Source organism: Rhinatrema bivittatum, chromosome 5 (genome assembly GCF_901001135.1).
Source record: "Rhinatrema bivittatum chromosome 5, aRhiBiv1.1, whole genome shotgun sequence".
NCBI classification, from domain to species: domain Eukaryota; kingdom Metazoa; phylum Chordata; class Amphibia; order Gymnophiona; family Rhinatrematidae; genus Rhinatrema; species Rhinatrema bivittatum.
The window spans coordinates 88,917,877-88,942,603 of NC_042619.1; the positions used below are offsets into that span (position 1 = coordinate 88,917,877).

At 42.6% G+C, this 24,727-nt stretch overlaps 1 protein-coding gene across 6 annotated transcripts in view; it reads left to right on the plus strand.

Moving 5' to 3' along the window:
• The window catches only part of NUP58 (nucleoporin 58), a 206,913-nt gene that overhangs the window by 110,199 nt on the left and 71,987 nt on the right, over positions 1–24,727 (plus strand). For all 6 annotated transcript variants that reach the window (XM_029602565.1, XM_029602567.1, XM_029602562.1 and 3 more), the window contains 2 exons: positions 4,200–4,279; positions 5,793–5,911. In XM_029602565.1, coding sequence (XP_029458425.1) covers positions 4,200–4,279; positions 5,793–5,911 — 199 coding nt within the window. The remainder of the gene's footprint in view (positions 1–4,199; positions 4,280–5,792; positions 5,912–24,727) is intronic.

Below are 24,727 nucleotides of genomic sequence, written 5' to 3' on the forward strand. Positions count from 1 at the left end.
TTTAAGAATAACTTTCATTTTGTCATGTGCTACACAGTCCAGGTCAGTCCATATGAGTGGATTTTGTCCCCCTATCAGCAGATGAAGGCAGAGAACAGTGAATTCTTCCATAACATCATTGCCATTGCTTATAGATGATGCAGCCCAGAAGAATCCAGTATTCTCTGCCTCCAGGAGATATTAGGATTCCTGGTAGTGCAGCAAGGTTTGGATTGGAACAGCCTGTACTAGTCTGAGGGCTAAGCTGTTGCTTAGCCCAGCAGAGCGAGCTCACTGGTAGGCTTCCCAGTCCCAGAGGAAATTTGATTGATCCCGGGAGGAAGAGCGGAAGAGCCTCTTGAGCCGAGACAAAGTCGAGAACAAAGTTTCAGGAAGGTTTGTTTTGCAGCCTTGCCTTAAGCTTCTGACTGAGAGAGATCCTCCCCCCTAACTCTCTCGCTTACTGCAATTCAGAAAAAATAAAAGGAATTAAGAAAAGGAAAGTGTTCAAGCAAAAGGTTTTCCTGGCATGGAGAGACACAGAATGAGGCCACTTAACTGCATGTCTTATGCCTGGCCTTGGGCAAAGGAAAATAAATATCCTGATAAACTAGGTGGGTATATGTGTGTGTATGTGTGTGTGTGTGTAGATATATATAGATATAGATAGATGTGTATGTATATGCAAATATATTTATTTAGAAATTTTTATATACCGGTATTAGTGGGGACATCATACCGATTTACAGTTGAACAAAAGAATTGAAAGTACATATTAACAGGGGAAAATAAAAACATGGGGGGGATAAACAAGAGGCAGTATGGAAGCGAAAGATTAAAATAAACAAGAACATAGCATAACATATCAATATAGTAATATCATTAAAGCCTTAATATAAGGAATATGCGAATATAGCACATTTGAAAGCAACATAGATACCTTCATATGACAGAGATTTTGATGTTTGCTATAGTGCTGTTCCTATACTACTTAGGAATGCTTAGCGGTTTTTGGAAATCTCAAATATATAATCATTGGTCTCTTAAATTTTTTAAAAACTGTTTTCCTTCCACATCCACTTGTGGTGCAAACGATTACCCAACTTGTGAGTTAAACATACAAGTATAAGGTGGAAATGTGCAGTTATGTTTAAAAAGCAGCCGCTCAAATGTCCATATTCAAATGTATGATGAGAATGAACAAACATTTTATGTAGACCAGAAAGAATGCCCAGCGTTTCGGCTCTTCATCAGGGGCATCGGGAGTTAGATTAGTAGCGTTTCAGACTCCTTGAAAGGCAGCTAATTTTTGGTCTAAGTCACATTTGGGCAAGCTCCTTTTTAAAGGCAGATTGCATTGGTGTGGCCAAGGAACAAAAAGTAAATGATCTGGAGTGGACCACTCAGAGCCCTGAACACAATCTAATCAAGTCTCTGGCATAACTTGAAAATTGCTGTCCATCATTGCTCCCCAACGAACTTGATAAAGCTTGAACAGATTTATAAGAGAGAGTGGTTGAATATAGGTAAATCTAGGTGTGCAAATTATGGAGACCTATCCCAAGAGATTCGCAATTGTAATTGCTGCCAAAGATGTTTCCACCAAGCATTGACTCAGATGGGGGGGGGGGGGATGGAGACTTGGTCAAGGAACATCAGTTTTTTGGATACATATATGCTTTGATCCTCAATACATTTTTGGCCCTGAAAGTTATGTAGTATGGTGTGTTCCTGAGTGGAAAAAACCTCAAATGCATGCAAGTCTGACGCACGTACGCATCAAAATATGAAAAAATGTTCAAGGAGGTGTAACTTTGAATAACCACTGCATGCTGAGTCCTTGGTTTCCTGTGATGCTATGGCAGTGCTGCAAAATCTGACCTTTGCCATAGGCTGTCATTGTCCAGTGAATCATAGGAAACCTGCAAAACAGAAGAGCCAAATGGGAGGAGAGGGAGAGGATGGACAGATGATTAGAGGCTTTTTTGCTGCATTTCCCCACTCCTGATCCTCCTATCCTGGCCTTTATTCTGAACCAGCGTTCTCTCATCACCAACCAATAAGTAGGTGTGTGTTAGTGCTTCAGCCTATATTCTCCTCTTCTGCTGCCTGAGGCTCAACTCAATGTTGAACCATAGAGCACTACTGGCTTCTGCATGGTTTAAAATGTGAAAATGGTTCCAATCAGCAGAGGAAGAGGAATATGTGGTCTTGAGTTGCCAACGCTCTCTTTCTGTGGGCTGGAGGATAGAGGGAATCGGCAGGGCCATAGGGGATTGGTAAGTGAAGAGAGGGTGTGTGGGGAATTGGAGTGGTGAGAGGGGGAGGATTGGCAGCAAGGATAAGTCTCCCTTTTCACTTTCAACTTTACCCGAACCAACAAACCTTCTAAGAAAAGTGGTTGGACACCTGGAACAAACTTCCAGCAGAGTAGACAGAAGCCAAAACAGTAGTAGAATTCAAGCATATATGGAACAAAAGCAAAGGGACCTTAGTGGGAGACAGAAGACCACAGATTGCCTACTATGCTGTTCAGGTCTTACTCAGGCTGGCTGGGCCAAGTCATCCTTTTCTGCCAGTTTCTGTTTCTAAATTGAGCCATAGCTATCAAAGCTTCTCAGATAGATATAGATAGTCTGTAAGGAGAGAAGCATCATCTATTGCTTCTCCCAAGAGCCAAGTATTTTGTAAATTTAGGGTTGCATTAAACCTGTAACTGGAAAGAAACTACCTACGAATCTTCTGACTTTAAGGCTTTCCCTCTCCATAGGTATTTACTTTGCAGTACACATAATAGTTACCTAGATGCTCTGTGGTGCTATGTTCAGGGAAGGGATATGGGAAACAGCAAGCACATGATGAACTGTTCCATTTAATTGTAATCTAGTTGATAGTCTGGAGCAAGGCTGCCCAGACCAGTCCTCAGCTGCGCCTCCCCTTCCCCCCCGCATGCTGGGTTTTCAGGATTTCTCTAAAGAATATGCATGAAATATATTTGCTTAATAGGAGGTAGTGCATGCAAATAAATCTCATGCATATTTATTAGATATTGAAAACTTGGCAATTTTCAGTATCTCTCTAACCAAGGACTGGTTTGAGCACCCTTGGCCTACGGTAGTAAAATTAAATGCTAAATATCATCATTTGGTTCCCTTTTACATCATATTGTGAAAGCTAGAGCTCAATTATGGTAGTTTTAACAAATCCAGAAATACTTACACTGTTGTAACCCGAAAGGATTAAAAACTTCCTTCAGGGCTTATTCTTCAGGGAAGACCTGTTCTTGCTTTTATACTCCACCCTCCCAAAGAAAATCATGCTCTTCTTTGTCAGCCCCATTAGGATTGGGATGCTCTTCCCAGACCTGATCAAGCCAAAGAGGCTGTTGATATCTTCTGACCCTCTCTAACCCTGCTCGCCTGCTGAGATGTAGATTTTGTGAAATTCTGGTTGTCTATCTACTCCTTTGCTCAGCAGGGCAGGTGGAACTGATGAATTTGAGTCCCAGTGACCCAATAAGAAAGAAAAGCTACTTTGGCTCCCATACATTTTCCCTATCCCCCTTCCCCCTGCGCATGCTGTCCCTTTGCTGTCTACCTGAGCCATGTTAAGATAAAAGCCTTATATATCAGAGGTAAACACATGCGCCATGTAATTATGCCCCGAGTGTTGCATCTGTTGACTTGCATTAACATTGCCTACATATGTGAATCTATACCATGTCCTAATAAAGATACTTCTAAAAGTTCAGTTCCCTGTTATGCCATGGTTAAATACAATGCTTATGCTTTGTGTATGTCAAGAGTGCCATATTGGGTATTATGGACAATGCCAGGTTTCAAATTTATTAAGGGATTTGATCAAACTAATTTGACTTTTGTTTGAATTTGGATACATAAGCCAGAATAAAAGTGAATTTTGGTGAAAATGCTTAAAACTATTGAAACTTGTTGCATGACAGCTTATCAGAAAGGAACTTGGGCAAGTGCATTTTTATCATTTAGCTGTGATTGGTTGTTGGAAAGCATTACAGACCCCCTTTTCTCACTGAGTATCAGAGGTTCTTGTTTACCCATCTCTGCCCCTCCTAAAGGTACACTGTATTAAGATGAAAGGTTCACATTGCATGTTTGTTTTTTTTACATATGCTGATGGAGATTGTTACATTTTTTTTTTAATTTTAAGGTAGTACATTGTAGTTTGGTTTGTATTTTTTTTAGGAGCTGAAGAATGCTGAAATAGCACTAAGGACACAGAAAACACCACCTGGGCTTCAACATGAAAACACAGCTCCAGCAGAGTAAGTTTTTATTTAAATAGTGTATTGGTATAAAATAAATACATGTACACAGTGGATCTATTGTATACTTTTGGCATGTATTTGATAGCTGTTGAAGCTAATATAGATTACAGCAGGACTTGTTAAATAAAGAGCAGATATTTTATGTACAGTAATCTTGGGAGAAGGATGGTTATAAGCAGGCTAGTAAGAATGAACCACAGGGGTTGCCAACTCTGGTCCTCGAGAGCCACAAACAGGCCAGGTTTTCAGGATATCCTGTTTGTGGTTCTCGAGGACAGGAGTTGGCAACCCTTGCCATAAGAGCTGTCCTGATTGGTTAATAGAGTTGAGTGCAAGCCCACCTCTTGTGAATATACTTAATATATATCATTTGTATAGCACTATTTGACATGCAGAGCACTGTATAATACTGCTAAGTATTTGGTACAAGTCCCTGCCCCAGAGCATTAACAATCTAAATATGTATGTGAGGCAACAGGAGATAATGACTTGTCTAAGATTAAAAAGTGTCAGTGGTCTGAATGGGATTTTATTCTAGGTTCCCTAGTTCTCAACCCATTGCTCTAACTAGTAGGCCCCTCTTCCAAGGAGTGAGCTGGTACTGATAGCAGCAATGTATCTCAAATAGGAAGAGGTTTCTTTACTGTAACACTTTCCACTACAGATTTGTAAAATGATTTAACTGTGCTGCCATCAAAAGATATAAAATAGCAATGTTACTTTCCTTTTCTGGCAAAAGTATGATTAGTCTGCAATATTTATAAATGCATAACTTTTTGTCTGGAATTAGTTTTTTAATGTATGTGCTCTTTTGAAAATCTTAAAGTAGGAGGATTTATAGAGTTGAGATGCCTGCCAGAAGGTAAGAAATAATCTGCAGGTTAAAGTAGTGTTTTTCTTAAATCCTTCCCTAAACCCCTTACACTGTAGCCATCTAAAAGTGCTTAGGATTTCTAGAAGGCCTGTGTCTTATGTATTTTGCAATGTAAGACTATTCAATTTCAGTGGACCACAGCTGCCTATCATCTTAGTAGGTGAAAGATGCCTAAGTAGATTGGAGTTGTGATTGAGCAATGAAAGTACTGTAACATGTATCCTGACCTTTCAGACCTCTCTATCTTGAATATACCAGAGTCACATGAACCTTTTTAATTGGCCTTCTGCTAAGAAGCTGCATTCCACTTTTTAAAGTAAACTTAATTTTAAGGTTTGAAGACAAAAGGATGCTTCTAATAATGCTAAACATTATTTGAGTACTAAAGTGGGTATGGAGGGAGAGTTCTGGTCATGGAAAAAGGGGTTAGTGAGTGACTAATTCCAGAAACATAAGTGTTGCAAATTGCCATGACAAGTTTGTGTTGTGTTTTTTTGATGTTTTGTTTTTTTTTTCCATTTTGTAAGAATCCTGAAAGCAAATTTTTTTTATCTCAGTAATAATTCCAATAGCAAGGTTTGTAGGAAGGTGTTTAGTTGAGCAAGCTGTAAACTGACTTTATAACAATTTATCTAGTTATTTCAGAACCCTGGTTGAACAGTTTGAAGTACAGTTACAGCAGTATAGACAACAAATTGAGGAACTGGAAAATCATCTTGCCACTCAAGCTAACAATTCACATTTAACTCCACAAGGTAACTTAGTTTTATTTCTGTTAATTTTATTTTTTTGCATGAAAATCTACACAGAAAAGTATATACTGACAGGACCCTTTACCTGCCGCATACATAACCCATTTCCCCCTCCCTTACCCCCCTGTCCCTTCCTATTCAGCACTTGTTCCCTAGAAAAAATCTATCTACTGTAAATCCCCCAAACGTATATCAATTTTTGTTCCTCTACCAAACACTTATGTTATCCCTATTACGTGTATATTATTGATATAATTTGAAAAATGATTCTAGTTCCAAATTGTCTGTAAAGCCTGTTGAATGTATCAGTTTTTGTTTAATACTTTTGTTTAATACCTTTATTTAATATTCAATATTTTATTGTAAAGCCTGTTGCTGCATTACTGTTTAATGTAAACTGAGGTGATGTTCTGAACGTGCCACGGTATATAAAAATCCCTAAATAAATAAATATACGTGTACATTGGACAAAATGTTAAGACTCAAAAAGGGATTGAATTAACGCAAGTTTGAAACTTGTGAACAGTAGCACTATTACTCACAAGTTTCAAACTTGTGCTAATTCAAATTCATTTTGTGTCTTAGAAAATCTAATATAGTGTATTACAGGGGTCAGGAACATTTTTGGCTGAGAGCCATGAACGCCACATTTTAAAATGTAATTCCATGAGAGCCATACAATATGTTTAAAACTAAATACAAGTAAATGTGTGCATTTTATGTAAGATCACACTTTTAAAGTACAATAAGTCTCTGAAAATATTACACCAGGCCTTAAGACACCAATACATCTCCTATTAGGAAAACGGACCAAGTCAGGCTGCTATAGAGTCCTAAACAGAAACTACACGCCAGCAGAAAACCTCACCTGAATCACGTGCTGACCCTCACCTAACATAGAATAAAGAGACCAAAACGCATAACTAGAAGCATGCAGAAAAAACTGAATTGGAAACTGCAACAAGCCAGAGTGTCTCTGTATGCAGTGTAACAAAGGAAAAAAGAAACATCACCCATCCTTATAAAACAAATCAAGAAATATAAAATCATCAGCAGTAAAACTGTACTAACAAAAAGAACATATTTCAAAACAGCTGATGAGTGGAATATCCAATAATTAAAAACTCATATAAAAAATTTCCAGATACCAACAAAATATTTCAAAATAGCAGACACAAAGACCCAGTAATAAAAAATAATAAGGATACAAACAATTTTTTGCTCTGCATACCTGGGAACGTTTGATATCCAGGTGTCCTGAGATTGTTCTGAATTAGCAGGAGGGAGGGGTGGTTTGCTTGGAACTTTCTCCTCTCTGTCACATACCAGCGCTCTCTCTCACACTGGCTCTCAATTATACACCTATACACACATGCTGTCAGTCACTCACATATACACATGCTTTTTCTCTCTCACTTATATAGGCTCTTAATTACACATTTACACACATGCTGTCTATCTTTTCATGCTTACACACACACAGGCTTTCAATCACATAAATACATGCTGTCTTTTTCTCTCACACACAGACTCTCATTCACATGCTTACAAACATGTCCTCTCTTTCTCTCATTTACACACAGGCTCTCAATCACATACTCACATGCTCCATCACCTAAACCAGCTCTCAATCACACACAGACACACATGCTCTCTCTTACTTATACACACAGGCTCTTAATCATACATACACATGATCTCAATCATACACACATACTCTTTCACACAAACAGGTTTTCAATCACAAACTTACACATACAGGTTCCCAGTCGTAAACTTACATTCATGCTCTCTCTCTCTCACAGGCAGGCTCTCAATCACAGACATACTCTCTTTCACATATATAGGCTCTCAATCATTCACATACATGCAATCTCTCACTCACACACACAGGATCTCAAACACACATGCTCGCTCATTCACTCTCTCTCCCCCAGCCCCACCCCGGGAACTCGTGGCAGCAGCAGCCTCCTCCCAACGCTAACCTCCTTCATTTTCAGCCCTCGCGGAGGAGTCCCATCGGCCGCGGTTGAAGCTCTTCTTTATTTTCCTCCGAGCCGCACTGCACAGTCTTCTTTTCGTCGGACCGATGCTGACCACACTAGCGTGGTCTCTTCTTCCCACGCACGCACCCGATGCTTACCGCTTCCGGGTCGCAGGGGGGGGCGGGAAGAAGAGAGCATGCCTGTGCCGCAGACTCCAGCTATTCTACTGCGTTCCGCCCGGGCTGACAGCATTTTAAGCCCGGGCGGAGCAGGACCGGGGAGTAGCTGGGTCAGCAGGAGACTGGAAAGTGTGGCAACACACTGATTTAGATTTGTCTGCGAGCCAGATGCAGCCATCAAAAGAGCATTATCTGGCTCGCGAGCCATGGGTTCCCGACCCCTGGTGTATTATGTGTGTAAAGCAGGTATTAGAGGATTATTGAGCTAAAAGCTTATGGGAAATTTTCAAAGCCAATTCTGCAGATAAAACTAAGTCTTTTTGAAAAGCGCCTACCCTCTTTGTACGTTGTTAAACATGTATTTATCTTGATGTGAAGTAATCAGGATTAGTTTGGGGAAATCGAGAATGCACATGGTTTTGGATTTTTGAAAGAAGGCATGTTTTTCCTAGAAAGCTTCTACAGAAAAGGCACACATCTCCATGGGTACTTTTTTTTACAGGGGCAATAAAGGAAAACTACCAACATAATTCTGCTTTGGTTACTGGTGCAGTTTAAACCCTAAGAGTGTAAAGTACTGTTTGCCCCAGTTTGGTCAGTTTGATTATTAAATGAACAGAAAAATTCTCCAAATCCCAAAATAATTTGTCAGGGTTTGGAGAACCAAAACCTGGTCCCTTACTGTCGAGAGATGGTTCCGGAACTACTGAAGGTAGCTCCCCGGACCTTTGCATCTCCTACATGGCTTCCCCACAGGAGGGCACTTCTGGGGCCCCTACTCTGACTCCCCCTGGGATTAACATGGACCCAGGGACCTTCTCCTGGTTGGAATTTTTCCAAGGGCTGCAAGCCTTCATTCAGGCGCAATCAGCCCCAGCTGCGCCCCAGGCTCAATCCCAGTCGGAAGCACAAGATCCTCCCTGCCCTGTTCGGATGCCTTGAGACATGCCTCGCCTAACCAAGAACTTCCCTAACAGGGACCCAGATACCTCAGATGATGAGTGACTCCCTGGAAAAAGGAGAAATCCCTCCAGGAATGGAACCATACCGAACCATGCTTCACTTCTTCCACAAGGACGAATTACAAACCTTGTTTCCCAGACTCTGAAGACGCTAGGTATTCCTGGCACGGACCCTATGGCAGGAACCAAAGAAGAACCCCATCTTGGTGTCCCTTCGTAAGGCCTCATGCTACTTTCCAGTGATGGAGGCCATCCAGGAACTGATTGACCTGGAATGGGATGCCCCGGAGGCCGGCTTCAAAGGGGGTTGGGCCTTGGAAGCCTTATACCCTCTAGAACCAGCGACCAAGGAATGCCTGCATTTTCTGAAAGTGGAAACTATGGTCTGTGCCGTCTCAAAGCGAATGATGATTCCCGTTGAGGGAGGGGCTGCATTGAAGGACACTCAGGGCAGACTATTGGAATCCATCCTTAAGCAGGCCTTCGACACAACAGCAAAGACACCGCAGATTGCTTCCTGCTGCTCACTGGTGCCACATTCCTGCTTGCTCTTCTCGAGAGAGGCAAATAACTCTGGAATGTATACCGGTGAGATGATGGAACCTGCAGCAGCCTTCCTCACGAACGCAAGCTCAGACCTGGTACGCACCTCACCCAGGGGCGTTGCGTCGGTAGTGGCAGCCAGAAGACAACTATGGCTATGGAATTGGTCTGAGGACGCGACATCTAAAGTGAGTCTCACAAGAATGCCTTTTAAAGGATCTCTCTTGTTCGGAAGCGAATTGGAGAAGTTAGCCAGCAAATGGGGCGAATCCCCGGTGCCTCGGCTACCGGAAAATAGGAGTAAAAGATCTGTGTCCCTCCCCCAGAAGAACCAAGGGCAGAGCATCGCAATGCTTTTTAGACCCTACAGGAGCTCGCAGTTCCAGGCACCTCGTCCCTCCGGAAAGTCCCAGCCCTTTCGGAACAGACAGACTAAGAGGGGAGCAGGCTCCAGCCATGCTCCACAATGAGAATGGGCCAACCCATCCACAGGAAGAGGATATAGGGGGTCGACTTGCCCTTTTCTACCAAAGATGGGTCGAGATAATGTCGGACAAATGGGTTCTAAACATCATTCAAGAAGGTTAGTCTCTGGAGTTCCGCAGCATCCCTAGAGATAAATTTGATGTCACCCTGCCACTCCCGTTCCAAGAGACTGGCAGTAGAAAACACTCTACCAAGACTACTCAGTCTGAAGGCAATAACTCCGGTTCCCACTCCCCAACAAAATATGGGGCGCAATTCCATCTATTTTATCATTTCCAAGAAGGAAGGATCTTTCCAGCCCATCTTGGACCTCAAGATCATCAACCGTCATCTGCGGGTTCTACACTTCCACATGGAAACTCTTTGCTCCGTAATAATGTCAATACAACTGGGAGAGGTTTCTAACCTCCCTGGACCTTTCCGAAGCCTACCTTCACATCCCAGTCCATCAGGATCACCAGCGCTTCCTGCTCTTTGCGATACTGGGTCACCATTACCAGTTCTGAGAAATACCCTTTGGCCTAGCAACTGCCCCCAGAACCTTCACCAAAATCATGGTGGTCGTGGTGGCAACACTGAGGCAGGAAGGGATCTTGATACACCCTTACCTGGATGACTGGCTAATCAGGGCAAAGTCTTCGGAAGAGAGTTGACAGGTGATCAGCAGAGTCAAGAGCCTACTGCAGGAAGGAACTCTGGCCGTGATCACGGGCAAGAGCAGTCTGCAGCCCTCTCAATCGCTAAAGTACCTGGGGACCTGCTTCGACACAAGACAGAACAAAGTCTTCCTCCCTTCCCCAAGGAGAAGGAAACTGATGGAACAATTACGATGATTGATGACCAATGCACGCCTCATGATGAGTGGGCCTGGACAGAAAACCAACACGGAGAAAGAAAAACTCCCAGAATCCTCGGGTTTCTTAGCCTGCTTTGGCTGAATGAACTCACTGACTTGCTGAGAATGACTTGCAGAAAGCTCATGATATCTGGACATGCAAGTAACCTGGCTCTAAGAAGAAGCTTATTCATAAGCTCATACAAAGAAGAAACCAACGGCGGGAGCGTGAGGCTATCCGGTCACAATAAAAGGCAGGTTTCTATAAACACAGCCACAGATATGTTAGAATCTTGCTGATCAAGGCAATTAACAGAACAAAGGACTACCTAGAGAGTGATTGGTAAATGGGCCCCACCTAATGAGCCCCACCTCCTGGGAAAACTAATCAGGGCAGTTCAGAGATAGTCACATCATGCTGTTGCCATGACAACCTATGTAAATGATTCTTTGGGCAGTCACGCACACTAGAATCTTCCACAATATTGAATGTTATCTATAAAAGAAGGATCACTTCCTGTATACTATGAGATGCTGGTGGACAGGTTGTCAGAGACATGGCATCAGCATCTCCCAGGAATACTTATATTGTTCAATAAATTATGCTTTCTATAAAAATCTGTTCTTGTCTCCCTGGCCATAAGCATCATAAAGAATGGCATGGCGCTTCACACCCAACGTATGGGACTATCTTCAAGTCCTCGGCCTCATGGCATCAACCCTGGAAATCATCCCTTGGGCAAGGTCCCATATGCGACTGCTTCAGCGCTCCTTACTGTCACGATGGAACCCACTGTCCCAGGACTACTCAATTCATCTCCAACTACCAGTAGAGGCACGTTCTCAGCTCCAGTGGTGGCTACAGGAAGACCACCTAAGCAGAGGAGTAAGCCTATCCCCACCGAACTGGATCTTGCTCACCACGGATGCAAGCTTGCGAGGGTGGGGAGCCCACTGTCAGGAACCGATGGCCCAAGGACAATGGAACAAGGAAGAGGAGGAATCGAAAATAAAACCCACCTGGAAGCTCGAGCAGTTAGACTAGCGTGCCTGCAATTCAGCCACAGACTCAGAGGCAAAGCAATTTGAGTAATGTCTGACAACGTGACAACAGTTGCTTACATCAACCGCCAGGGAGGAACTAAGAGCCAACAGGTGTCTCTGGAGATAGACCTGCTCATGGCATGGGCGGAAATAAACCTTCAAGGGATCTTTGCCTCCCACATCGCAGGAAAAGACGACGTCTCAGCAGACTTCCTCAGCAAAGAGAGCCTGGATCCGGGGGAATGGACGCTGTCTACCACAGCCTTCCAACTGATAGTGAATTGCTGGGGCCTCCCAACTATGGACCTACAGGCCACCCGTTTCAGTGCCCAAGTCTCCAGGTTCTTCAGCCGCAGACAAGAACCACAATTCCAACGAATTGACACTCTCGTCCAGACTTGGCCAGAGGAAGACTTACTGTATGCCTTCCCCCCCATGGCCACTACTGGGCAGGGTCATCCGCAAGCTAGAACATCACAGGGGACTATTCTACTAGTGGCCCTGGATTGGCCAAGATGACCATGGTAGACAGACATGCAAAGACTCCTTATGGGGGAGCCCTCTGTGCCTACCTCCACACAGGGACCTTCTCCGGCAGGGCCCGATTCACCATGAAGATCCGTCTCTATTCTCTCTTACGGTCTGGCCCTTGAGAGGACTCGCCTGAAGAAGCCCGGTTACTCAAAGGCTGTGATCGACACCCTACTCAGAGTGCACAAGCTCTCCACATCCCTGTCATACATACGGATCTGAAGCGTATTCGAAGCCTGGTGTGAGGACCGTGGGATTCTCCTGCAGACAGCCAAGATTCCCATGATTCTGTAGTTCTTACAGGACGGTATGAAGAAGGGGTTGTCACTCAACTCCCTCGAGGTCCAAGTAGCTGCATTGACCTGCTTCAGAGCAGAAGTGGATGGTATCTGGCTATCAACAATCCATCCGGACTTGTCCTGCTTTCCTGAAATGGGTTAAACAACTCCAACCATCCCTAAAGTGGCCAGTGCCTCTATGGAATCTCAATCTAGTATTAGACTTCCTAGCTGGGGCTTCCTTCAGACCAACACATGGTCTGTCACTACACCTCTTAACATTGAAGTCAGCATTCCTGGTGGCAATATATTCAGCTCGTCTCATCTCCGAACTACAGGATCTATCCTGTCGGGAACCATTCCTCAGGTTCACACCTGGAACCATACAACTGCGCCCTGTCCCCTCCTTCCTTTCAAAAGTGGTTTCTGAGTTTCACTTGAATCAAATCATCTCGCTACCAGCTCCAAGTGAACATACGGACTTGGAAGACTCACGCCTTCTTCGTCACCTGAATGTCGGCAGACTCCTGGTGCGATACCTGGAAAGATCGAAACCAGGCTATTGGAATAATATCGGCTTTACAAATATGGTTGAAAAGCCCTTTGTCAGCCAGAAAGTAATCTATCCTAGAGTGAGATAAATGAGGGGGAATAATAGGTATATGATCTAGTGTTTGGGAAATGAGTTCTCCACACATCTAATAATTGCCAGCTGTCCATTAACTCCTGCAATCGAGCTCTGTGTGACATGGGAGCAGTAATACTCCTTTTTGAGGCATCTATTACTGGTGACCTAACCAGATTAAAGTCTCCCCCTAGTAGTAAGGACCCTTGAATGTATGTGTTGAGGAGTTGGTGTAACTTAGTGAAGAAAGTGCCTTGGTCCTTATTGGGGGTATAAAGATATACTAAGGTATATGCCACCCCATTGACCAATATCACTTATATAAGATATCTGCCCAAAGGATCTTTGATACATAATTGGTGTTTGAACACAAAATGTTGTGTAAAGAGCACCCCTACTTCTGCATATTTCACAAGTTTAGAACTCGGGGCATAGAACTGTTGGGGGTAAGCCTGGGATCTCATTAAGGTTTCATAACATGCTTTTAGATGCGTTTCTTGAAGAAAGATGACATCTGCATTCAAGTGTTCCATTTCTTTATAAAGCAAACATCTCTTGAAAGGGGTATTGAGGCCCTTTACATTAAGAGAACTTATACGAATAGAGGCCATGATAGTCATATAGTCATCCGCTCCCCTCATGCGGATTTATAACTGGCATGGTATCTTATGTAAACTCATCATGAGTAGGGGAGACAGTGGCCGTAGCTATATAATAGTTTGGCATAGCGCTATGGCATTGATTGCTAGAGTTCCAAGTTATGAGCATTAATAAAAAAGATAGCTCTAAACATGGTTGGTTAATACAATTCCCTCCCATCCCCCAAATCAGATCTGCATACACCTCCCCGCAGATCCATGACTCCTTGTTATGTAGTGGAAGATACTATCTAACATCATACACCCTGTTACCCGCTTGCAGATATTTCAACAGGAAATTGAAAGTAACACCATAACACATACTAAGAACAAATCTCACGTTCGTTCTGAACCAGTCATTCCAATAAGCAGTGTCTTATGACCTGAGCCCGAAAGCAACTTGCAACATGTAATAAAAGTACATCATCGTACAGCTTATGTCCATACTTACGGTCATGGGGCTCCTTTGGCCCGGGCATTTGAGTCTGAATTCCTTTTCAATCTGCTGTTGTGAGCGCTAGCCCTTTGCTAGCACGGATGTTGGTCTTTAGGTGTAAATTTCCTGGTGCCTGGGCCTGCTGTGGTCGTTGTAGTAAAACCTCTTTCTTTTAAGATGGCCGCTGCCTCAGTCACGGATCGCAATTGTGAAGTTACCCCATCCCACGTAAAAGTAAGCCCAAAGGGGTGCATACAACGATATTTTACATTTTCCTTGTGAAGGAACTGGGTAACCTCTCTGAGATCAGATCTATTTTGCAAGGTCGCTTGGGATAAATCCATGTAGACCAAAATCTCTTGGTTTTCCCACAGCCATCTAACTTGCTTTCTAGCGGTATTAGCCATTTTTTCTTACTGAGAGTATTCGTGAAAGACAATAATGTCTCTTGGATTATTAGTGCCCACAGGTCTCAATGCACGGTGTGCTCTGTCCAATTTTATATCTATAATGGAAGCAGGCTCGCCTTTTCCCTCTGGATCCATTAAGAAGTTGCAAAAGCGGCTGATTACTTTCTCGCTATCAGCATTTTCTGAATTCTCAAGAAATCCTCAAATGCCTCCGTGCTCTATTCTCTAGGTCTGCCATTTTGGCTCTCATAGCAGCATTATCTTCTTGGAGCTCATTGTAGGCCTCCTGTAATTGCTTAGTAAGTTCTGAATGGCTATCTAGTCTAGTATCAATTTCATCCACCCTGTGGCCCATAGAGGTGATCTCCTCATGGAATTCTTCTAACATCTTGTGGATTTCTTTTATATAGCTTTTCAAGTCCTGTCTTAGACCACAAAACCAATTTCAGAATTCCGATTGTGTTGGGGCCTCCTCGGAGGCTAAGTTGAATGCGTAATCCAGCTCACTCTGTTCCGGAAGGGGCCCTGCGTCCGCTCCATGCGAGCTATCATCTGGGCCGGGCTTCCCCAATTTGCCATATGAGAAGCATTGGAAATCCACGGATTTTCTTTTCATGGCCATGTCTGCCAAATACACGGGTTCTTAGAGTGTCGGCTGAAGTAAATTTAATCAGTGTAAGCTCTTGTAAACGATGAGAAAAGTCAGGTACGAGGGAGCTCGGGAGTTAGGCTGCTATCTGCTAAGATGACGTCACTTCCTCCGTGACAGGCAGCATTCTTCCTGTCTGTGCAGTTTCTGTCAAGCCAGAGTTCTGCCATCGTCGCATCATGGTCTTGGCTTTGCGATGCAGAACTGACACTTACTCCAGCAAGTGGATACCACTGTATGAGTACTGGTCAGCATGTTTCACAGCGAAGGGCTCGTTTTCCAGTTGCCCTCTGCTGTATGGGTATATGTGTGTGTGTTTCCCTTGTGGCAAGCACAACCGGTTGTGCATCTCAGCCACAGGACTATCTAGGACTGTGTTCCTGATTGAACTCTAAGGGAGTGGACATCGGGAGGGTAGAGTCAGGAATCCTCATCTCCCTTGGAAGAGAATGTCTCTCAACCCCTCCCGTGTCCCAAGCCCCTGAGGTTCCGCCCCTGGCATGTTTATCTTTGAGATGGAGTCTCGATTCTTGAATTGGAGCATCTCCTGGGAGGCCAGGGCCAGGAAACAGCAGAGGCGGTTGTTGGACTGTTTTTGCTGGGGTTGATTATTGTGGCCCATCCGTCTGAGGGTAGTTGCCAGTGGTAGATTGGTCACTTCTGAATCTTAGCAATCAGCTATTGGACTTCAACTCTCCTTGGGAGAATTGAAGGTTCTTGGGATCGGGAGGTCCCGATTCCCATTGCTCCTCTCCCTTCAAGGTGGGGAGATTTGCATGGGTTCTAGGACAGCCTTTTGGGCTCCCTTCTGGATGCTCGATTGTCCACCCCTACAAGGGGTGTCCTTTGTTTTCTGTAAGAAGGGATATCACTGCTTTTACTGGCGGTTGCTCTCTGTTCCCTGCAAGTTCCAAGACCCAGTCAAGCAGTAGTGCACTCCTTAGGTTGTTCTCTGGCACAGTAGGTCTGTTTCATGAGGGAGCCTCTCCAGAGTATCTCCCAGGTGAGCCTTAAGGGTCTCTCCCATCCATGCCTGCTGAGGGTGGGAAGTAGGTAGACTGATTTACATAAGGAAGCATTTCCTTGTAGAAATGGTGGTGGATTCATAAAACAGCCCTTCAGTGGGTATGGTGAGGGAGGGTACAAAAATGGTAATGAAATTATGGAAAACATGAGAAAAAGCACAGAATATATTTTTGATGGGGACATGAGGTTAAAACTGGAAATAAAATAGGCTCTGCACATAGCATTAGGTTATGAAATGGGCAAACTGGATTGACTTTGGAATTTTTAATTCCAATCATATTTCATGCATCTATTTGCTGTTTTCAGTATGTAAAAATAAGAGTCCATAAGACATTTAAGGGGGGATACCTTTTTTATAGGACAGATGCATTAATTTAGTCCAACAAAAAGTTATCTACAGCGTACTTGTTTGACATTTATTTCTTCATATTCAAGCAGATTTACATGGCAACCAAAGTATTGTTCTCAATAAAATGTGGGTCCAAAACTAATTGTCAGGCTTGGGAAAATTTCCTCAAGATCTAGAAGCCATCTTCAAAATATGAGCTTGAATAACCATCAATATCAATCATCCTGAATCACTCCAGTCCCTTCTCCCCCTGCCATCTCCATTTTTTAACCCCTCCCAAGATTTCCATCTCCCAGTACTATCTTACTCCCCCCCTCCCCCCGAAGTGCCTTTCTTCCCTTCTCTATTTCCTTTACTCTACCTCCATGCTGTTTGGAGCTTCTTCTATACTCCTTACCCTTCCTTGACTTCCAATATTAAAAGATTCGAACAGCAAGTTTTTTGTTCACTTTTCCAGCTGTAACAAGCAGAACAATAAGAGTACAAAATAACCAGTATAACATTTAAAATAGGTTGATAAAACACGGAGGTAGGCGATCTAAAAAAGCCGTGGGGGCAAAACAAACGATAGATGCCAAGGAATGTCCGTTAAGATTCTTTATTTGGAGACTTGTTAATCCAATAAAAAGACGCCAGACTCGGGCAGAGTTTCGCCCCCACACTGGGGCTGCCTCAGGGGCTGTATGAGAAATCTCTTATGTACGTATGATTATCTTGTGCCAATGAATTTTCCAAAAAGTCTGTGAATTAGAGTGGTGTATGAGCAGCGTAACCGGTCTCCTTCAAGACATGATTGAAAGTTTGATAGAGCATTAAAAATTTCTGTCTTTATGATGCGCGCCAAGGCTACTATCACTCAAGGCTGTGGGCGTATGGATCACAAATGTTTGTCACACTCCGCGTCGGTCTCCTTCTGCGTGCGCGCAGTTTTAAAAATCTGCCCCTAAGGGTAAGAATATTAAATTTTAGCCTGTTCAGTTGGCAGCCAGTGGAGAGATCAGGCAAAATACAAGCCTCTAGTTTTAGTCATGGTTAATAACCTGGCCACTGCATTGTGGGTTAATTGTCATCCTATTTAATACATTTCTGTGACAAACCAAGCCAATGAATAAAGAATTGCAAAGGTCATTTGAGAGAAAATAAATGCCTACAACAAGGTAACAAATACTGGTCTGTGTATGGGTGAAGAGAATAAAGTTTCCTTAGAGGAAAAAATGCCACATTTACAATAGAAGCAATCTATGGTTCCATAAATTAACGGTAGTCCTAGGTTCAAAATTAATCTTCAGGCATGATCCTAGAAAGATAATGTTACCTGTTCCAACAAAAAATAAAGGCAGATCTGTTGATGGGTTCATATTGTCAAACCAAATAACTTCTGTTTTACCAGATTAAGATGCAGTCTGCTTGCTTTCATCTCTGATATATCTTAATGAATCATTAGTTCAGTTCTGTAGCCTTATTTGTCCCCAATTTTGACAAAATGCATACATTGTACATCTCTGTAAAAATGGAATGATACCTAAAATTTCCAGAGATGATCTCCCAGATGAAAGTACTCTAAGAGCATGGAACTTAACAGCTGATGAGTTCATAGGTCTTGCAGTTATTCCATCCCTCTGCAGAGTCTCCTGCAAAGCCCGTAGAGGAAGAAGGGTCAGGGCTTGTGAGTGCACTAGGTCACTTACACAGTTATTCCTATGAAAGGGTTGTAGAAAAATTAGTGATGGAAATGACCACTGAGCAGATCAGACAGGAGTGCATCAGTAGAACAGATTGTTAGGTAAGCAGATTTAACTGGTCATGTGATCTGACATTCTGTGAGAGGGAGGCTACAAACTATAGGATTAGGAAGCAGCATGGCTAAACCGTATTAGAATGAGTGAATAAGATTCACATTTTTAGCTATAAATAAATTGTGAAAAATTGAAGCTTTTTTTAATCCAATAGTGTTAAATCATAAGAATTTTTCCCCATGTTTGGTCACTGTTAAGACCCCTGAGTGCTTTATAAAGGATAACAATAAATGAGAATTGAAGTAGTTTGAGCTACCAGCATATTAGTGGAGGTAGAGAGTAGAAAAAAGATACGCGAGAAGGGAAAGATAAATGGCACAAAATGGACTAAGGATTTCATGGGGAAAAAGTTGAGAATCACATGAATGAAGGTCTTGTTTCTTGGAAGGTGGAAGCATATACAAAAGTAGAGGTGGAAGATTAAAAACAAATTGTTCAGAAGGGGAAGAGACATCATTTGAGTTTATAAGATAATCTTGCATGTTGTAGCAATCTGTAGGGAGCAGGAAATAGAAGTGACAGAATATGAAAAGGTTCTGCATTGTATGTTTATGATCAATGATATAAGATTGATATAGCAAGGTAAAGCAAAATAAAATGTCAAAATGACACACGACTGCAAAGCACATGGTAGAGAGCTGTAATTGCATGCAAGATATGAGATAAGGATGTAAAATGAGATCAAAGAACCTATCGTTAATCCTAAAAATTGGAGGGTGATCAATATAATGCTATTTATTTTAAAAAAAAAAAAGCTTCAGGGGGTGATCCAGGAAACTACAGACTGGTGAATCTGACTTCAGCACCAAGAAAATTGTAGAAATTATTCTAAAGATCAAAATTTACAGAACATGTAAAAAGACATGGTTTAATGGTATATGGCCAATGTGAATGTATACAAGGGAAATCTTGCTTCTCCAGTCTGTTACATTTATTTTGAAGGGGTTAACCAGCATATGGATAATAATGAGCTGGTGGATGTAGGTATTTGGATTTTCATAATGTTTTAACAAAGACCTTTATGAGTGACTACTGAGAAAATTAAAAAGTCATGGAAAAAGAGGCAATGTCCTAGTGGGAATTGTGAACTGGTTTAAAAATAGGACACAGAGTAGGATTTAATGGTCCATTTTCTCAGTAAAGGAAGTTAAACAGTGTGTTCCAGAGATCTGTACTGGGACCGGTGTTTTTTAAATATATTTAGAAATGATCTGGAAAAGGAAACATGCAAGATAAAATTTGCAGACATGGCAATTATTCCAAGTTGTTAAATCACAAGCGGATTGTGAGAAATTGCAGGAGGACCTTGGGAGACTGGGCATCACATGGCAGATGAAATGTAATGTTGACAAGTGCAAAATGATGCACATAGGGAAAAGTAATCCAAACTGTAGTTGCATAATATTGGTTTCCATATTGGGAGTTGCCCAAAAAAAGGATCTAGGCGGCAACGTAGGCATTACTTTTGAAATCCTCAGCTCCTTGTGTAATGGCCAAAAAAAAAAAAGCAAACAGGATTTAGGAAAGAAATGGAGAGTAACAAAATGTCATATCTCTGTATTGCTCCATGGTGAGACCATACCTAGAGTACCGTATCTGTTTGCTTTCATCTACTGGTCACTGCATCTCAAATATATTGCTGAACTGGAAAAGATACAGTGAAAACAACAAAAACAGTAAAGGAGATGGGACAGCTCCCCTGTGAGGAAATGCTAAAGAGGTTAGGGTTGCTCAGTTTGGAAAAAACAGCTGAGAGAGAAATTATTTATTTTTATTTATTTTTAATTTTTCTATACCGATGTTCCTGTAAGAATACAAATCACACCGGTTTTCAATATAACTGCAAAAATTCACTAAGGAGCATTACATAGAACAGTGAAGGCAAATTAAATAAGGAAACGTGTTATAAATTAACATATCGTAACTGTAACTTGTCATATCATATATCTTAACATATAGTAACATATCATAACTATAACTTAACATATGGTATAACTCAACTTATCGTCATATTTCGAACAAACAAGGTGTCTTAGAAGAGCACTTAGGACAGGTAACTGAGACAACATAACATATAGAATGATAGTCTATGAAATCGAATGAAATAGAGTAAAAATGCCAATCAGTTTTTTACTCTTTCAAAAAAAACAAGGACTCTGGGACACTCCATAAATTTAGCAAGTAGCGCAAATAAAACTAATTTGAGAAAATATTTTTCTTACTCCGTGTATTATTAAGCTGTGGAATTCATTGCTTGAGGATATGGTTTCACTATCCCTTGCATTCATCATCCCCTCTCCAGACTTCGCTCCCCCCACCCCCCCAAGCTACCCCCATTGCGCAAATCCCTGGTCCCCATCCTCACTTCCCCCTTGACACAGCTTTTAGGCCTCACCACTCTCTTCGTAATATTATTCAATGCGCAATCCCTTTCAAAAAAAATTCCCATATTCGACGACATTTTAACTGACTGCAAGCCAGACATCTGTGCAGTCACTGAAACCTGGCTAAAAGACTCTGATGTCGTCCTCATTAACCAACTCCCCTTGTCTACATACGAGATATTCTCCATCCCAAGACCTAAGAAAAGAGGAAGCAGACTCCTCCTTGCAGCCAAGAAATCCCTTAACCTCAAACGTGTCCACCTAGATACGCCATCTAAACTTGAAATTGCCTTGTTCAAATCCCCAGACTTACAAGTCTGCCTAGTCTACGCTCCACCCACCTTTCTTGAATCCAACCCCTCACCCCTCATTGAACTTATTGCTGACAACATTGACATTGGTACCCCTTCTATCGTCCTTGGAGATTTCAATCTTCATGTTGACTCCCTACCTCTGACCTCTTCCTGTGAAACCTTCCTCAACTCCCTCCATGCAATAGGATTTCAACAAATCATCTCCTCCGCCACCCACAAAGCTGAGCATACTCTAGACATGATTTTCATTAATTCCAGCATTCAATCTACGAGCACCCCCACCTGCACTCCAGTTCCCTGGTCTGACCACTTTCTCATTGAATCCCACCTCTCTCTCACCCCCTCGTCCTGCAGTAAATCCACACAAAGCTCTGCCATCATCTCCAGAAAGACTTGTGCCAGCGATGAGCTCATCTCAGCCCTCTCCACCTCCCTGCCAAAACTAAATTGCTCTGACCCAGAAACTGCCCTTGCCTCTTGGACTGACATTACTTTGGACATTGCCAACAAACTTTGTCCCACTTTCAAACGAGTGCTAACTCTGGACTCCAAACAATCTAACCCTTGGTACACGTCTGAGCTTAAATCAATGAAAAACAAACTCAGACAGAAGGAGCGGATATGGCGCAAAGATCCTTCCCCTCAACACATGTCCAGCTTCAAATCAGCCCTACATTGCTACAGGATCACCACCCTTAAACACAAATGAGACTTCTATGCATCCAAAATCCATGAATATAGGTATAATCCCAAGGCACTCTTCTCATATGTTGCAAGTCTCACCAAATCTATCCCTGACGCCGAAGCCGCTATCAAATGTGAAGAAATAGCCCTCTACTTCCATAGTAAAGTAGAGAAGCTACTCTCCAGATTCCCCAGCAATCCGCTCCCACCACCACTTTCTATCTCACCCCCTACCACCCTTGCATCCCTTGACCTCACATCCTCTAAGGAAATCGAGTCCATTCTAAAAAAACTTAAACCTGCCTCCCACCCTTCTGATACCATTCCCACTAAAGCACTCTTAGGTATCCCGAACTCCATAGCCAAAGCGATCGCCAACATCATTAACTGCTCACTCTCCACAGGTATAGTCCCCGACACCCTCAAGCAGGCAGTGGTTAAACCCCTCCTCAAGAAGCCTTCACTAGACCCGAAAGACCCTGCTAACTTTCGGCCCATCTCTAACCTCCCTTTCCTTGCCAAGATAATGGAAAGAGTAGTCAACACACAACTTATGGACTACCTCGAAAATCACAAGATCCTTCACCACTCACAATTTGGTTTCCGTAAATACCTCAACACGGAAACCCTCTTACTTACTCTATCTGACCACCTCCTCAGAGGAATGGACCATGGGCAATGCTACCTCCTTGCCCTCCTTGATATATCCGCTGCTTTTGACACCATTAGTCACAATCACCTCCTCTCCCGCCTATCTGACATAGGCATCTCTGGCCTAGCCCTCCTTTGGTTCAAATCCTATCTTTCGAACAGAAAGTTTTCTGTCAAAATAGGTAATACCATGTCCACCCCACACTTACTCTCTCAAGGAGTCCCACAAGGCTCCTCTCTCTCTTCCATCCTTTTCAACATTTACCTTACACCACTCTGCCACTTACTTTCTGACCTTGGTCTAAAGTTCTATCTATATGCTGATGATGTCCAAATCATCATACCTATTCACAACACTCTCTCTGATGCCTTAAAACACTGGGAAACCTGCCTCTCAGCTATAAACTCTCTACTCACTAACCTTCACCTCGCCCTCAACACTAACAAAACGGAACTCCTCTTCATTTTCTATCACACCACACCGAAAACTTCCCTGGCTAATGATCCCTTATTTAAATCTGTCTCAGCGCAACACTCTGTAAGAGACCTTGGAGTCACCCTAGACCAACAGCTAAATCTGAAGAAATATGTCAGCTCCATCCTCAAAGAGGGTTTCTTTAAACTAAATGTTCTAAAAAAACTAAAACCCTTATTACACCCCCACGACCTCCGCACTGTCATACAAGCCACCCTCTCCTCCAAACTGGACTACTGCAACACCCTCCTACTAGGGCTCCCCTACTCGACCATCAAACCACTCCAAATGCTCCAAAATGCCACTGCCAGAATCATCACAAACACCCGCAAAGCCGATCATATCACCCCCATCCTTAAAGATTTACACTGGCTACCCATCCCCTCTCGTATTCTCTACAAAACCCTCACCATCATCCACAAAGCCATATACTCCCACAACTGAAACTGGCTTGAGCTCCCCTTCAGCCTTTCTCACCCCAATCGACCTACCAGAACAAACTATAAGGGAACTCTTCATGTGCCTCCTCTCAAAATAGCACAACTATCCACTACCAGGGATCGTGCCCTCTCCATTGCCGGCCCTACATGCTGGAACTCTTTGCCCACAACTCTCCGCCTTGAACCATGCCCCTTTAAATTTAAAAAGAAACTAAAAACCTGGCTATTTAGACAGGCCTACCCGGACTAACCCCACTGTTCACTTCTATCTGTAATACCAGCCAATGATCCCTGTTTTTGAACTATTGTACATAACTCCTGCTACCTCCAGCAGCCAGACGTTATCATATTCTTGTTCATATTTATACTTTTGATGTTAATGACAGTATATTATTTGTCACTATACGAGCATTTATTATTATTATTATTATTATTATTATTGCCTTATGTTGTTAATGACTATTCTGCAGTTTAAACCTTCCTTCTCCTCTCTATCCTTTCATCCCCTACCCCTCGCCCTTGTTTGATGTATTTCTTTTCTTTTCCTTTCTCTAGTTACAATGTGAACCGGCATGATGTACCCACTAATGCCGGTATAAAAAAGTTTTTAAATAAATAAATAAATATGGTAGTTTAGAGTAGTTGGCTTTAAGAAAGTTGTGTACAAGTTCTTAGAGGAAAAGTCTAAACTGTTATTAACCAGGTAGAGTTGGAGAAAGCCACTATTTACCTCTGGGTGTTAGCAACATATATTATTTAGGATTGTGATCTGGATTGGCCACTGGAAACTTTGGTTTGACCTAATATGGAATTTATTTTATGTTCAAGTGAAGATGTAGAATGAGATATTGGCACCACCTTACCCATAGGAGAGGGAAGATTCAGACAATATTTAAATGAAAGCTGTGATGGTAACTGAATTGCCAAGGTCAGCCCAAGAGTAGGTTTGCTTTACAATGCTGCATCAGTTACAAACATTTGCCAAGCAGTGTTCCAGAATGCAATGCATGTAAGACTAAAGGAGCATGTGGAACTTGAGTAGTGCAGGGACTGGATACAATCTGAAATAGAGAATGCTGAGCAAGAGTAAGGGAGTGGA